Here is a 13,551-nt window from a genome sequence, read left to right on the forward strand (position 1 = left end):
TCAATCAGGAACTCCCTGCTCAGTACTAGTTAGGTCATCTGCATGACAGACCCCTGCTATCCCCTTCAGGAAAGTAATCTTTCCATAAGCATCTTGCTTTTTTGCCTACTGTAACTTCCTTGTTCTTGCTCCTTCTGTCTATAAAAGTCATTTTGTTCAACTCCTCAGAGCTCCTTTCTATCTGCTAGATGGGATGCTGCCCAATTCATGAGTCACTGATAAAGCTAATGAGAACTTTAAAATTTACACGGTTGAATTTTGTTTTTTAACAATACTGACACATCTTTATTCTGATTATGGACTACATGTACTCTATAATATGCAAAACTTAGCAAATGCAGAAATGGATAAAGAAAATAAAAATGACCTGTAGTCTCACCAATTAAAAATAAATGTTAATAATTTGATGTATTTATTCCTGGTCCTTTATCAATACTTCACGGCTTTTTTCTTACATTTTCAAACAAAATTTATGATATAATTTCACAACCTCCTTTTCTTATTTAGTTCTAGTAGTTCTTTTAAAACAGTCTCCAAGACAAAATACAATAACCTTAAAAATGCTTTTTGGTGGTTACATAGAATACTGTATTATTACTTGGCCAGAATTTATCCAATGTCCTATTATTTGACATTTCTTTGGACTGTTTCTAATTTTCCTCTATTATAAACAATGCTGTGGTGAACTTCCTAAAAACACATTTTTGTATGTAGCTCTAATTACTTTCTTGAAATAAACTCTTAAAACTGGAATTATGGGGTGAAGGAGTGTAAAACATTTTAAGGTTTTGTTAATCCTGCCCAAATGCCCTTGAGAAATGTCGCACCTGTTTATAGCCCCATGGGCAGCGTGAATATGTCAGCTTTGCATGCCTGCCTACAACAGGAGACTAACTTTTTAAATTTTTACCAAGAAAAGAGAGGCAGTAGAGAAAAGGGAAATGCCATGTCACTGTTGTTTTCATTTGCATTTATTGATTAGAGTGAAGCGGAGATTTAACATTTTCTAAAGATTTGTACTGGTCCTTTTGTTTCGATTTGTTTTGTTTTGATGAATTACCCACTTATGTTGTTTGGTTACTGTCCCAGTCTTGTCTTCATATTTTCCTTATTATTTTATAAAAACCAGTAACATAGTTGTCAATTCAACCTGTACTGCCCAGTTGTATGTCACATGACAATAAAACTTTTCTTCTGATAAGCTAGCTTTAAGGGAAAAAAGACTAAGGCCAGAGGCTGGTTATCAGGACAGGTGTGAAACACTGAGGAAAAAATACTGTCTCCCCAAGGTCAGCGTAGCATCCTCCTTCAAGTTAGTTCTGCTTCTCCCAGTATGCTCTCCTCTGCTATCTGATACCCTGGAAACGGAATCTGCTAGAAAGGTAATCATGGATTTGCTAGAAGGGTAAGTCAGATGCCCACAATCATGGGATCTTTTCATTGGCTTAGCTGTCTTTCCTCTCCGAAATCAGTATTACAAATTCTGAATTCCCCACCGACAAGGACTTCTTTTAATATGTATTTACAAATCTGTCTATCTATTATCTATCTTTCTTTTTTTTAGTAAAGTTTTCTTGAATTACAGTTCTTCATGTCTGTTCTTTTCCCCTTCCTTTTGTTTCTTCCTGGTATCTGTGCATGCGTGCATCCCCTCCCCCACCCACACACACTCCATGTGTTGAATCTTCTTTGCCATCCTTAATATTTGTCACACTTCCTTTTGGAACACTTTTTTCTCTCAAATTTTTTATTTTTTAACAATTTCCTCCTGTTAAACTTCTATTTCTCTTCAGGTATAATCTGCTGTTTTTATTCATTCTTATGTTCCTTCTAGTTTAGCCTTCATTTCTAAAATTTTTCTTATATCTCTAATTCTTTCCTGAGTCTTGTCACTTCTGAGATTTTTCTAACTTCATTTATGTTCTCATTTCATGTCTTATATTATTTTCCTAATGTTAACAGGTAGTTGTAGTTTTTGATCTATTCAGTAAGAAACATTCTCACAGAATAGAGCTCTCACTGTGAGGATATTATTCTGTTTTTTGCTCTCTCTGTTCTTATAACTTGACATGGAGTTGGATTCTAATAAGTTCCTACTGCTCATTTTAATGCAAAATTTGCTTTTCTCAACTTTTAGAAGGAAGGAGGGTTCAAGGTGGCTTTCTTAACTTCATAGAGCTCCCTCTTCTGTTGCCTTTGAATAGAGCTCAAAAATATGGTGGCTTCCCCCTGAGACTTCTTGATTCTATTTCTATCCCTATTTTTATATGTATTTTTTCTCCTTCACTTCTATTATATCCCTATCCTCCTCAATTTTAATCCTATTCCCAGCTGGTTCTTCTCAGTGTATGGACCTGTCCTGGAAGGTCACCCTGGAGGATGAGTTTCAAAAGTTCATAGGAGCGGGGTGCCTATGGCTCAACTGGTACAGCATGTGACTCTTCATCTCAGGGTCATGAGTTCAAGCCCCACCTTGGGCACGGAGCCTACTTTAAGGTAGACTGCTGCAGTTCTTTCAGTCCCCATTATTAACCCCTTGTACCTACCCACAACAAGAGTGGGTAAAACACTTTCTGATTTCAGCTTCACATGCCAAATTTTCCGCCAACATCTGGTGGCTGTTTTGGGGTTCTTCCATGCTCAGATTTAGATATCTCATTGCTACCCTGTTTTCTCTCATGCAAATAACTGATACCACACAAGCCTTGGAGCTGTTGGTGGTTTGCCCAGAACTATTTGTATTTTGGGATATTCAAGAAGATAGCTTTTCAACTGGATTATTGTAAATATTATCCATAGGCTTGTCTTTTATATCTGCTCTATTTTTATACTGAGATCTGAAGAGACTCAAGACTTATGCTGCAGCCACTTTCCCCACAAAGACTTCTTACACAGATATCCCTTGAACAGAGATCTCCTATCTTGCTACTATATTTTTTCTTTGTAAATGCCTACATAAGACTGTATCAGTAATTTTTAAGTTGAAATGCCTCTGTAATTCCCCTTTAAAAGTATAATTAACTCACAGTTGTTTTCCGATTAAAACAAAATCAAGTTACCTCATTGGCTGGGGACTGAGGTTGTTTACTTTTATCTACATCCATTAACTCAACCGCTTTAAACTGAGTCAGAAACACACTGCTGCTAAAAAGCTGTGCCAGGGGAAATGTAAAGGCAGAGCCTACTAGAAATCTAGCCGGTCATGGCTTAGAGAATAGGACCAGCAATCTATATAGCAAAGTTGCCAAAAGTGACAGGTAAGATTTAGAGCAGAGGTCAGTAAACATTTTCTGTACAGGGACAAAGAGTAAATATTTTAGGCTTATAGGCCATATGATATCTGTTACAACTCTTCAACTCTCAATAATCTAACAATATCCTCAGTGCCAGCACTGTGCCCAACATGTAGAAGGCACTCAATACTTTGATCTTCATTCAACGATTTAACGTCCCTTACTATCTGTTCTGCTCAGGACTATTTCTATCAGTCCCCTACTCCTCTTCAGGTTCTTACACAAAGACTGCAAAGTGCAGAGCCAAGAGCTGTGGGGTGAGTCAGGTCAGGGTTCAAATTTCAACTATGTCACTTACTGCTGTATGACCTTGATCAAGTCCTTAAACCTCTCCCAGCCTCTAAAGCGGTGGCAGTCTTACCCATTTCACAGCACACCACTGAGAAAACTAAATAAGGCAATCTATGTAAAGCACCTGAGACCAGACCGAAAGCAGGCATTTTAGAAATATGAGTTGTTCCTTTCATTCCTTTCATTCAACAGATGTTCATTCAATGTGTCCCCATCATGATGAAAAGTAAAGGGGATACAGCACTAAGCATCACTGTCCAGTTGGGAAAAAGTCACTGTCAGCATACATCTAACCTATCCCGCCAACACACTGGACAGTGCCTCAGGCAGCGTTAGAGAGTGCTGTTCACCTGGGGCAAAAGAGTTTGTTTGCCTGAGATCTTCCTCCCCCAGCTTCCAACAAAGGGTATACTAGGTGCTGGAGTTCGTGATATCAGAGCTTAGAGAGGAATGCACCTCTGGCAGTGATCTTGGCCAGACTGCTTAAGAATAGACAACCTGGCATGTCACTTTTGGAAGGCTGCTTATTCTTCCAACCAACCTGTTAGGGACCAATCCTAACCTCTTCACTTACCTGTTGCTGCTGCTCCTGGACCTTTTTTAGGCTGCTTTGGGGCTGTGTACTGGAAGAATTCATTCCCATGGCCAGCAGATGCCTGATCCAGTCCAAAAAGAGAGGCCAATCTGGCACTGTTAGTAGAAAATGAAAATGACATTTCATTTGACATATCTCAAACCTGGAATCATTATAAAAGCTGCTCACCTCCAACCCTGAACAAACACCTCCTTGACCTGGAAAGTGTCTTTGAAATCAAGATTATATTTCTGGGGATGCCTGGGTGGTCTAGTAAGTTAAGCATTTGCCTTCGGCTCAGGTCATGGTTCCAGGGTCCTAAGACCTAGCTCTGCAAGTAGGCTCCTGCTGAGCAAGGAGCCTACTTCTTCCTCTGCCTACCACCTCCCCCTGCTTGTTCTCTCTCTCTGCCAAATAAATAAATAAAATATTAAAAAAAAAAAAGATTGCATTTCTGATCTAAATAGGATCAGCTGACCTTGCCTGTCCACAGGACTTTGGTCAAGGCATTTATTTTGGACCTCAGTTTCTGTGTATATAAAGTGAGGAGATTGGTAAATTGAGCAGACGCTCTCTGTGGTCTCTTTAAACTGCAAATTCTTGCCTTTAGCAAGTCATAGTTTCCCACTTTTACTCATTTATTACACCGAAATAGAACTGTACTTCAAATTTATTCCATCAAACATGGTCCTATCATTGCATCTAACAGTCAGAACGATTCTTTTCCATCCCCTGCAATGAATGCATCTCCTGCCCCAACCATCCCAAAGAAACTGCTCTTGTTAAGGTCACCAACAACCTCTCTGTTACTAAACACAGTTTATCAGTCCTTATCTTATTTGGTCTTCAACCCACCTTTTTACACTATCAACTAATTTGTTTTTCTTCAAACAAACACTTCCCTTGACTTCTGTGGGGATATTTTCAGGGGTGGGAGGGACTGGCCTAAGACATCAATAAGTGCTAAAGTGATCCCTCTCCTATGGTCTTCCCTTGTCCATGTCTCTGGCTCCTTGTTTAACTCCCAGGCCTCCTCTTCCTTTTATTTTCATTTTTTAAAGATTTATTTATTTGAGAGAAAGGGCAGGAGGGAGGAACTTTAAGCAGACTTCCTGCTGAGAATGGAGCTTGCTCTCACGACTCCTGAGATCACAATCTGAGGATCTGAGCTGAAACCAAGAGTTGGACCTTCAACCAACTAAGCCACCAAGATGCCTCTTTCCCAACCTTTTAAATGCCCATGCTCCTAGATTTCACTCTCCCTCTCCCTTGGGAATCTAATTCATTTATGTTGGTATCAAGTGCTATCCAAATGCTGATAATGTTCAAATCTGTATCCCCAACCCAGAATGTGCTCCTGAGTGTCAGAAAATACAGATATCCCACCAGCCACACAAATGCAACATGTCCACTAGAACTCCTACCTTTCAATTCTCACTGCCCCAGCAAAACCTGCACTCACTCTTGTGTTCTTTTCTCTTGGTGAAAATACTTTTTGTATCAGAGTCCCCAAGACCTCCACCAGATTCAGTGATTCAGCAGGACTCAACGGACTCAGCATATAATCATACTCATGGCTAAGAGGTATTACAACAACAACAACAAAATAATACCACAAAACCAGCAAAGGGAAAAGGCACATGGGGGCAAAGTCCAGAGTAAATGGGGAGCATCCAAGAGTCCTTTTCCAGTAGCGTGACCCTGGACACATTTAATTCCTCCAGCAAAGAACTGTAACAAGATAAAGTACGGTCTCCCAAGGAAGCTCATTAGAGTCTCAGTGCCCCAGGTTTTTTATCGGGGGTTGGTCACACAGAAATCCTCTAGCATGAACCAAAACTCTACACTCTGAGCAAGAAGGTTCAGTAAATTGTTTGTACAGTTTAGGCACAATGAGCCACACACCATTTACAGAAAGCTTTGCATCAGTGTGCGGAACTGTTTACCGGTCAAGTTCCCATACGCCAGCCAAGTGCCAACCTCATAAACAGGACTTTCTAAAGAGGGTGCTGTCACGTCTCCTGTGTTAACTCTTTTCCACAAACATACACAACCACAACAGAAATCTGGGCATCACGCTGGTGCTTTCTCCTCACCCTGGTATTCATGACCAATCCCTGAAGCCACTTGATTTTACTTGCTCAGTACTTCTTGAACCTGTCCATTTCTTCCCATCCTCACTGCCACTTCCCTAGTTTAGGTCACCATCATATCTCTCTAACCAGAATTATTCTGACAACCTCCTGATTTATCTCCTTGTCCTGGTCTTGTCTGCTTCTTAACCAATCTCCACACTGTATCCACAGTGAACTTTCTAAAAAGCAAACTTAAGTCTCTTTCCTCCTTAAAACCCTCAATAACACCTCAGTATTACTAAGATAAAAATCCGAACTCCACAAGACAGCTTTACAAAGTCCTTCAAGACCTCACCTCTCCATACTTCCCCAGTTTCCTAACTGGTCATTTCTCAACTCCAACTGTGTGCTACATGAACTTTAAGTTTCTCAAATAAGGCAAGATCTTTCTAATCTCCAACTTTTTGGACATCCTGCTCCCTCTGCCTGAAACATCCTTCCTGTTCCTTTTCTCCCCTGGAAGTTGTCTCTCATCTCAAAGTCTGGGTTAGATGATCTTCTTAAGGCCTCCCACAGGAGTCTACTTCATTTGTTCTAGAAGTACGTACCGACACTGTGCTAAATGCTGAGTATATATAGATGAGCAAAGCTGAGTTCTATTTTCAAGGAGCTTATATACTCTAACAAGAATATTAAGTATTACACAACAAATAATCACAAACTGTAACATAAGATATATAATAAGTACCTGTTGTATGGAATTATACTCCATATAGATTAATACAAGTTTTTCAATCAGTTATTATGTAACATGATAATTGATTTATAATCATCACTTGACTATATTGTGCCTAGCATCTGGTATATAACAAGCGCAATAAATGAACTCAAAGTCTAGTCTAGCTCTGAGCACCTCTTCTTCAAAGGCATCTTTGGTTTAGGTAATGTAAATATTGAGGGGTGCCTGTATAGCTCAGTCAGGAAAGCATTGCAACTCTTGATCTCGGGGTTGTGAGTTCAAACCCCATGATGGGCACAGAGATTACTTTAAAAAACAAAAGACAAAAAACAAAAAAACACCTTTAAAAACATACTGAAACTTCATAACTTTTGGAGGCCTGTTCCCCCCGAATAATTTTAATGTATAATAATACATACTAACATTTTGCAAAATAAATTGAATATGATTTGAAACTATTACCCTGTTTTCTCAAGGTAGTGTTTTATAAATTTCCTTTAAGTTTCTTGTACATAGGGTCAACAATGCCTCCCCTAAAGGACTAAGAGGCTAAGTGAGATTGCAAGTGTAGAGAGTAGTGCTGTCCTATATAAGACTGAGTAAATGCTAATAAAATTAAGAGGAAACCAAGAGCTCTCCTTTAACCGAGGCCTGGGCAGATTCCCTAAAAGAATAAGATTCTGACACTTGGGTGGCTCAGTTGGTTAAGCGTCTGCCTTTGGTAGGTCATGATCCCAGGGCCCTGGGATCAAGTCCCATACCAGGTTCCCTGCTTGGCAGCGAGTCTGTTTTTCCCTCTACCCCTCCTCCCAGCTCATGATCTCTCTCTCTCTCTCTCAGATAAATAAATATTTTTTAAAAAATAAGAAGGGGTGCCTAGGTGGCTTAGTGGGTTAAGCCTTCGGCTCAGGACATTATCTCAGGGTCCTGGGATCAAACCCCACATCGGGCTCTCTGCTTGGCAAGGAGCCTGCTTCCCCCATGCTCTCTCTGCCTGCCTCTCTGCCTATTTGTGATACCTCGCTCTGTCAAATAAATAAAAATCTTTAGAAAAAATTTTTAAAAAATAAGAAGATGATTCTGGGAGAGTTGGGCAATGTCTTTAGCACAATGAAAAATTTAGAAAATTTAGAATCTAACTTAGTTAAGATATACTAATTTATGTGAAGATCATTGATAAGGAAAGAATGTCTTTGTTAGTTTCAGTATGGATATGGATCTTGGATTTGCTGTTTTCATTTTGCTATTTTTTTTTTAAGGGAAAAATCAATGTCATATGTAAACTATGTTTCCATAGATGCTCTAAAGGCCAGCCAGTGATGACTGCAAAATCAATCCAAAAGTCAGGTCAATCCAATTATCTTTCAGATCCTTTCGCTTTCCTTTCTTTCTTTTTTTTTTTTTTTCTTCTTTTAAGATTTATTTGTTTATTTTTGAGAGAGAGAGAGAGAGAGCGCACACATGTGGGTGTGCATGAAAAGGGAGCGGGCAAAGGGAGAAGGAGAAGCAGGTTCCCACTGAGCAGGGAGTCTGAGGTGGGACTCAGTACCTGAGCCGAAGGTAGATGCTTAGCTGACTCAGTCACCCAGGTACCTTCCATGATATTTTCTATTAATATTTTTAAATGAACTCTATAGACTTACGGGCGTTAAGTTTCTTGTAAATTATTATTTTTCCCAATTCTAAAGTATTCTCAAATGCACATATTTCTCTATGTTACCAAGAATGGGCTTGCCAACTCTGGACTTGAGTCTCTATGTTTATAATTCACAGGAAAAGTTATTCTGGCATTAATTCATTTAAAAAAAATGTTAGCCAATACATTTAGTTGCCAAAGTCTTTACCTAAACTTAGCTTTATACTCCTTTTCTTTTCTCATCAAAAACGGTAACACAGGGGCACCTGGTGGCAGTTAGGCATCTGCCTTTGGCTCAGGTCATGATCCCAGCGTCCTGGGATCAAACCCCAGGTCAGGTTCCCCGTTCAGTGGGAGGCCTGCTTCTCCCTCTCCCTGCCACTCCCCCTGTCCGTGCTCTCTTTCTCTCTGTAAAATAAATAATCTTTTAAAAAATAAATAAATAAATAAAAGGTAAAACATAGAAGTTATACTATATTCATGTATTTTTAAGAAATAGGCATTCTTTTTGCTGTTAAAGTATTTCTTTTGTAAACTATGACATCAAACATCTACTTCTACAATAATAATAATGGGCACATGGCAATGTAGCAGAAATCTGCTTGCCTGATTTCAAATCCAGGCTCTTTCACTTTTTTGCTGTGTGACTCTGAACAACTTACCTCTCTGACTCTTAATTTCCCATGTACAAAATGGGTATGATAGTAAAAACTACCTAATAAATGGGTAGGGAAAAGTAAATATGATAATATGTATTTATTACTTGGCATGGTACCTGGCACAGAGTAAGGACACAGTACATGTTTTATATACATGTGCACATATCCTATTACCTTGAAATGTCCCTTGGACTCAGATTACTCCTCTAAGGGAGATGGCATGATCAATCAATGCACAATTGACCTGCAACTATAAAATGCTATTAGCTGAAATGAAGTGCCATACATTTAGCACATTCACGTTATTTCTTCACTTCAAAGTCATGATGGTAGGAAAAGAGCATCTGGAAGGGTAAACATGGATTTGAAAAGGCCTGGAAACTTGGAACACAGATTACCAATCATCTCAACAGCCATCTCAGGCACTAATATTCCCACTTCTACCAGGCTTGAATATCCTAAATGGAATCAAAACACTTGAAAATTAATAAGCAAGTATATTTACAGCAAACTACAGTTATAAGAGGAAGTCGAAAGCAGCTGCAATACTTACTGTCATATGTTCTACTTCCTCAGGAAAAAACAAAGAAGGAATAGCTGAATCAGGGACGGTTGGTAAAACTTTCAATATTCTCAATCTTAAATCTGATTTGGTTTCTCTGGTTATTATTGGGAACAAAAATAAGTGATCTGTACAACTTTGTTTACTAAGCCTTCTATCATTCAATTAGCTGCGGTCTGTGTTTAGGAGCACAGTTTAAAAGAAAGATTTTATTTATTTGAGAGACAGAGAGAGAGAGAGAACAAGTGGGTGGAGGGGCAGAGGTTGAGAGCAGGGAGCCCAGCATGGAACTTGATCCCAGGACTCTGGGATCATGACCTGAGCCAAATGCAGACACTTAACTAACTGAGAAACCCAGGCATCCTAGGAGCACAGTTAAACACCTAAACATCATGTTCTTGATGGGCCTGATCAAAAAAGCGGGATAGCTGAGCCACCAAGAACTATCTCAGGCCAGGAATCTAGAAAAGTACACGTGACTGGTGTTATCTACTCTGTCATTTTCAGTCAGTTGCAGACTGCTTGTTGCATAAAAGTTGGGAGCTTTGGGGCACCAGGGTGGCTTAGTGAGTTAAAGGCTCTGCCTTTGGCTCAGGTCATAATCTCAGGGTCCTGGGGTTGAGCCCCACATCAGGCTCTCTGCTCAGCGGGGAGCCTGCTCCCCCACCCCTGCCTGCCTTTCTGCCTATTTGTGATATCTGTCAAATAAATAAATAAAATCTTAAAAAAAAAAAAAAAAGTTGGGAGCTTTCACATTCATTTACAGACTTCTCTCAGATATTTTCACCTAGGGAAGAATGTGAATTTACAGTATCTCTTATAGGGGCGCCTGCGTGGCAGCAAGGTATAGAACAAATGCTCACTCTTCTATACCTTGGCATATTTGCCAAAGTATACGTAAATGCTCACTCAGTATTATAAGTTGTACAAAGAGAAGGCAAGCACTGTTGACTTCTTCCCTTGATAGGTTTTTTTTAAAAGATTTTATTTTTATTATTAGAGAGAGAGAGAGACCACGTGTACACAGGAGCCGGGGCAGGGGTGTAGAGGTAGAGGGAGAAACAGATTTCCTCCTGAGCAGGAAGCCCAACAAAGGGCTTGATTTCAGGACCTAGAGATCAGGACGTGAGCTGAAGGTAAGTGCTTAACTGACTGAGCCACCCAGGCACCCCTCTTGATAAGTTTTTAAAAACAGAAATAAAATACTAATTCTCAAGGTGGCAACAGTTTGTTTCAACCAAAATTTTTAAAGGCCATGAAACAATTATAATCTTTCCCATTGATTGTTAAGCTTGCTCTGTAGTTTCAGCTTGCATGGCCATATTTGCAGTAACTCACCATCATACAGAGTGTTCTGCCTGTATTTGGTTCTGATTTCTCTATATCCTTACCAGCACATTACTGTCTTTTTTTTAAAAAATATTTTATTTATTTATTTGGCAGAGATCACAAGTAGGCAGAGAGGCAGGCAGAGAGAGAGGGAGAAGCAGACTCCCTACTGAGCAGAGAGCCTGATGCGGGGCTGGATCCCAGGACTCTGGGATCATGACCTGAGCTGAAGGCAGAGGCTTCAACCCACGGAGCCAACCAGGCGCCCCCATTACTGTCTCTTTGATAACAGCCATTCTAGTGGGTGTGAGATGGCATCTCTTTGGCTTTTATTTGAATTTCCCTAATAACTAATGATGTTGAGCATCTTCTTACGTACTTACTGGCAATTTGTACATCTTCTTTGGAGAAATATCTATTCAGATCTTTTGCTCATTTGAAATTGGGTTCATCTCTTTATTTTTCACTTGAATCTATTTATTAGCTCATTAAATTTTTTTTAATAGGTGAATTAAGCCTAAATCAAAAAGGTGACTACACAGTCAACAGCAGCAGGCTGGACTATGTGGAAATTTTAGTCAGTGTTTTGGGTGTAACCAGGTAAAAGGAGAAAAAGCATCACTTAACTCTAAAATAACTGAGCAACTGAAAGAACCCAAAGCAGAACTCAGTGGACGTAGACCATCTGAAGTGAGAGCAGGGGTGGACAGGATGATAAGGGTGAAAAAATGACTTAAGGGTAGGTAATATACAGCCAGTCATAGTGCAAGTCAAAAGATCCTATTCAACGTCAAAAGAGAGACAATGTCATTTTATGATCATTCTTGTACTGAACTCTCCAACAGAAGCGACTTGAGAACAGGCACAGAAGCTTAATCATTTTTGTAACCTCTTAGCAGTAAGGTGAGGAGTGTAGGCTGGTGTATTCATAGTTCTTCTGTACATTCTTTAAATCGCTTAAACATGTGTTCAAAGAAAGGGCTCTGCAAGGATCAGGATTGGAAGCTCACTTTCAAAGGAGTCAAGCTGTCTACTGACACAACATGAGGGAAAAGGCTAAACTGATCATGGGAAAAGACAAGACCCTGCCTCCTGAAGTCTTGCACCCCAGGCTGGTATATATAACGACTGGGGGCAGGGGATAGCGACTGCAGTCTCTTACATTGGTTTTAAGCTTTAAAGTGCAATTCCACAGCTATCATTCATTCAACAGGCACTTCTGCAGCACACATGGCATACTGCGCTGAGCGCTAGACACAGATGAACAGCAAAAGTGGTTCTCTGTTCCGTCAGGGTTCATAATCTAATAAATTCGGTGTTGCAAGGATAGACGTGATCAGCCTAGCTGTGGTAATAAGGAAGAGAAAGCAATGCATTCTGCCTGGGTCTGTGAGAGAAGGGAAAGCCCCAAAAGGTGACATCGGGCTGGGCCTGGAAGGATGCTGGAGCGGACCCACAAGGACCAATTCTGAAGTGTCACTGCTTTGTCCACGGGGAAGTCTCCTATCGGTCCCAACTCACTCCTATAAAAACTCTGAGGCAGATGCTGTCATCAGTAATCACCTCCACTTCACAGAAGGAGAAACTGACCCACAAAGCAGAAGACGAACCCCAGGGCCATAGTGAGTGACAAGGGACATGCCAGGTCCAGAATCGAGGTGGACAGACACGGCACAGATTCGAGCTCTGCCCGGATTCTGAAACCTGTAGAGCACCGGAATGTGGCAGGGGTTTGGACCCGGAAGTTGGGAAGAAGTCTGATAAGACTGCGACCCCACCAACTATTTGCCCAGTTCTCTCATGACGTCCTCTGTCCTACGCTTCCCAGTCACTCACCCGCCGCTAGGAGAGAGAAAGTCGGTGTCATCTTCGTCTCCCGCACCGAACATCGCGGTGCCTTTCATCCAGCGGTAGGAGGGAAGCGAGACTGTTTTCGGGCCTTTCACCGCCGACGTCGTGAAATGCCGCGGCGGCGTGCTGCTTTCCGGCAGGACGAACTCTCGCACGGTGGCTCAGCGGGGAGGGGTCTAGGCTCCGGAGAAGGTAGGGGAAAGGCAAATGGGAGGTCCTCACGGGCACGCGCGCCCGTGACGTAAGGCTTCACCAGCCTGCAGAGGCGGTGAAATCCGCGGGAGCTCCGAAATCCTGCACACGGATTGGCCGACGAGTCAGGGGGCGGGGCAGGGGCGGGAATCAGCGGCCTCGGTGGCGGTGGTGGACACGTCGAGCCCGGCAGAAGTGGAGGGGGCTTCGGAAGAGTCGCGGGGGTGGTGACGGGTTAAGGTTCTAAGAGGGAGGTGCCGGTGGCGAGACTCGATCTGGAAGGTAAGCACTGACGGTCGGTCCCCCACCCCTGGCATGGGCACAGTCCTTTCGCCCTGGGGACAAGGACC

The 13,551-nt window shown here is 41.3% G+C and overlaps 3 protein-coding genes across 20 annotated transcripts in view; 1 reads left to right on the top strand and 2 right to left on the bottom strand.

Moving 5' to 3' along the window:
• FKBP15 (FKBP prolyl isomerase family member 15) overlaps positions 1 to 13,121 on the bottom strand; it is a 54,410-nt gene extending 41,289 nt beyond the window's left edge. For 16 of the 18 annotated variants that reach the window (XM_082696987.1, XM_082696985.1, XM_082696984.1 and 13 more), the window contains exons 1-2: positions 12,995 to 13,119; positions 4,159 to 4,274 (exon numbers count right to left, since the gene is read on the bottom strand). In XM_082696987.1, coding sequence (XP_082553113.1) covers positions 4,159 to 4,274; positions 12,995 to 13,062 — 184 coding nt within the window. In that variant the 5' untranslated portion in view covers positions 13,063 to 13,119. Of the gene's footprint in view, positions 1 to 4,158; positions 4,275 to 12,994 lie in introns of all 18 variants that reach the window. The other 2 variants (XM_082696986.1, XM_082696992.1) reach the window with 2 other exon arrangements.
• HDHD3 (haloacid dehalogenase like hydrolase domain containing 3) overlaps positions 1 to 13,551 on the bottom strand; it is a 169,322-nt gene that overhangs the window by 10,337 nt on the left and 145,434 nt on the right. The gene's annotated exons all lie outside the window — the stretch shown is intronic.
• Positions 13,234 to 13,551, top strand: part of SLC31A1 (solute carrier family 31 member 1) — a 43,504-nt gene continuing 43,186 nt past the window's right edge. The window contains exon 1 of the mRNA XM_082697031.1: positions 13,234 to 13,483. The gene's annotated coding sequence lies outside the window, so the exon portion shown is untranslated. The remainder of the gene's footprint in view (positions 13,484 to 13,551) is intronic.

The sequence above is a fragment of the Mustela nivalis genome, assembly GCF_964662115.1.
Source record: "Mustela nivalis genome assembly, chromosome: 13".
NCBI lineage: Eukaryota > Metazoa > Chordata > Mammalia > Carnivora > Mustelidae > Mustela > Mustela nivalis.